The 1,646-nt window shown below is 49.5% G+C and overlaps 1 protein-coding gene across 1 annotated transcript; it reads right to left on the bottom strand.

Annotated features, from left to right (window-relative positions):
* Window positions 1-22: 22 nt before the first annotated feature.
* Pmar_PMAR001264 (Protein C9orf32, putative) lies at window positions 23-993 on the bottom strand (the record flags this gene model as incomplete). The annotated part of the gene is made up of 7 exons (XM_002771165.1): window positions 23-145; window positions 244-307; window positions 362-439; window positions 489-582; window positions 630-700; window positions 747-841; window positions 904-993. The coding sequence occupies 7 exons, from the start codon at window positions 991-993 to the stop codon at window positions 23-25; spliced, it is 615 nt and encodes a 204-aa protein (XP_002771211.1).
* Between the last annotated feature and the right edge of the window lie 653 nt (window positions 994-1,646).

Genomic DNA, 1,646 nt, shown 5'->3' with positions numbered 1-1,646 from the left:
TGTATCATTTCCAGCACTAAGCTCAGCCTGCTCGTGCGAACAACGTCTTGTACTGGGAGTCCGTGCGAGTGATGGAGTTGTCGTCTTTATCGACCACGAACTTACCCTCAATAACCACATTCTCCTTCACGACTACTACGCCGCCCTAAAACAGATCACAACTGTCACAGGGACTGTTAACAAGTAATAGAGGCGAGCACTGCAGAACTCTAGAGCGTCTGGAGTCGAGCACTCCCCCCTGACCTTGGGAGCTAAGGCTGCCTTGCAACGCTTGAGATATGCTACGAGGTCCTCATCGGTGAGATACCTAACAGGAACCAAACCCAGTGCGCTTTCATCATAGCTCTCATCAACGAGCTACAGGAGACACCATTGGTTCCATATCATATCATAACGACCAAGCTCTGGGTTGAAGTCTTGAACACCCATTTGCAAGAACCTATCCAAAAGGCGTTCACGACTGTGTGAATGGGAAACTCTCAGCGTACCTCTCCACATGACAAGGTGCAGTGGCGGCAGGACTGAGAGTCTTTCTGGCCGTATCCAGGAGGTTGGCACAAGGTTCGACGAGATCTATCGTTTCTGAAGCGGCAACATCAGCGCCACATACATCGATGACAGTTCCTCACGGAATCGCTGTGTCAAGACTTCCCGACTGACTCGCCCGATTCCAGCGCCGCAGTCCACCACAGTGCGGAACCTGGAAAACCACTCAGTGAGTTAGAAGTGCTCAAAAGTTGGTATACATCGGAGGATTGGGGACTCTTCTCTCTATCGTATCGAGGAACTTGAGAGAGCCCATCACGTCTGTTGGCGACAGCCCTTCAAATCCTTGGAGGACCTATTAAATAGAGATGCCAGCTTGGGTAGTACCCAATGGGTACTCGCAAGCAATAGCCTCACCCCGTCATCGGAAGAAGGCTGATTCTCCCAATAGGACACTGCCTTACCGTACCACTCATCAGAGCCAGCAGAAAGCTTCTCGCTCCACATATCTGCCAATGAGTTCACTTTTCCAGGTTGAGAAAAAAACAGTCGGTTACCTTGCAGACTGCTGAATTTGCGACCATCAGTGTCTTGCCCTCCCTCTAACATAACGTTATTGCTATTGTTATTCATTTTCGAACTTCTGGCGTATAATACACGGCTCAATAGACGACTCGACACGCGAGTGAATTGGAGAAAGAACACTAAGTGTCTTCAGACTGCGGAAAGAATACAACAGCGACCAAGGCAACAGAAGATGCATATCACACAGAAACGCCATACACCAAGCACAGTCCCTGGGTAGTGACCTTGGAAGAGATTACGCCCGTCCGAGACGAGTCATCCTAGACTTGAAACACGGTCAGAGCCGCCGCAAAGAGAACGAACCCGAACGCAAGCGGCTGATAGGCTGAAATTAGTATCGCCACGTCAAGTTGAATCTCGCGATTAAGGAGATGGCACACGTTTGGACAGCATATTGCCGTTACGGTCTCGCTTTCCAAAATGAACAGAAACACCGTCCATAATTTCATACAGCAACTTGCGAACATCCTCGATGTAATCCAAGGCAGACAGCTCGAGGCCTCGACCATTGAGAGCCTACAGAAAATACTCTCCAATTTAGTGACGTATTCTCACCTGTGCGTAGATGTCCATTG

Source organism: Perkinsus marinus (genome assembly GCF_000006405.1).
Source record: "Perkinsus marinus ATCC 50983 genomic scaffold scf_1104296963340, whole genome shotgun sequence".
In the NCBI taxonomy this organism is placed as follows: Eukaryota; Perkinsozoa; order Perkinsida; family Perkinsidae; genus Perkinsus; species Perkinsus marinus.
Note: the sequence above shows the minus strand (reverse complement) of the source record. Positions and strands in the feature narration are given on the sequence as shown.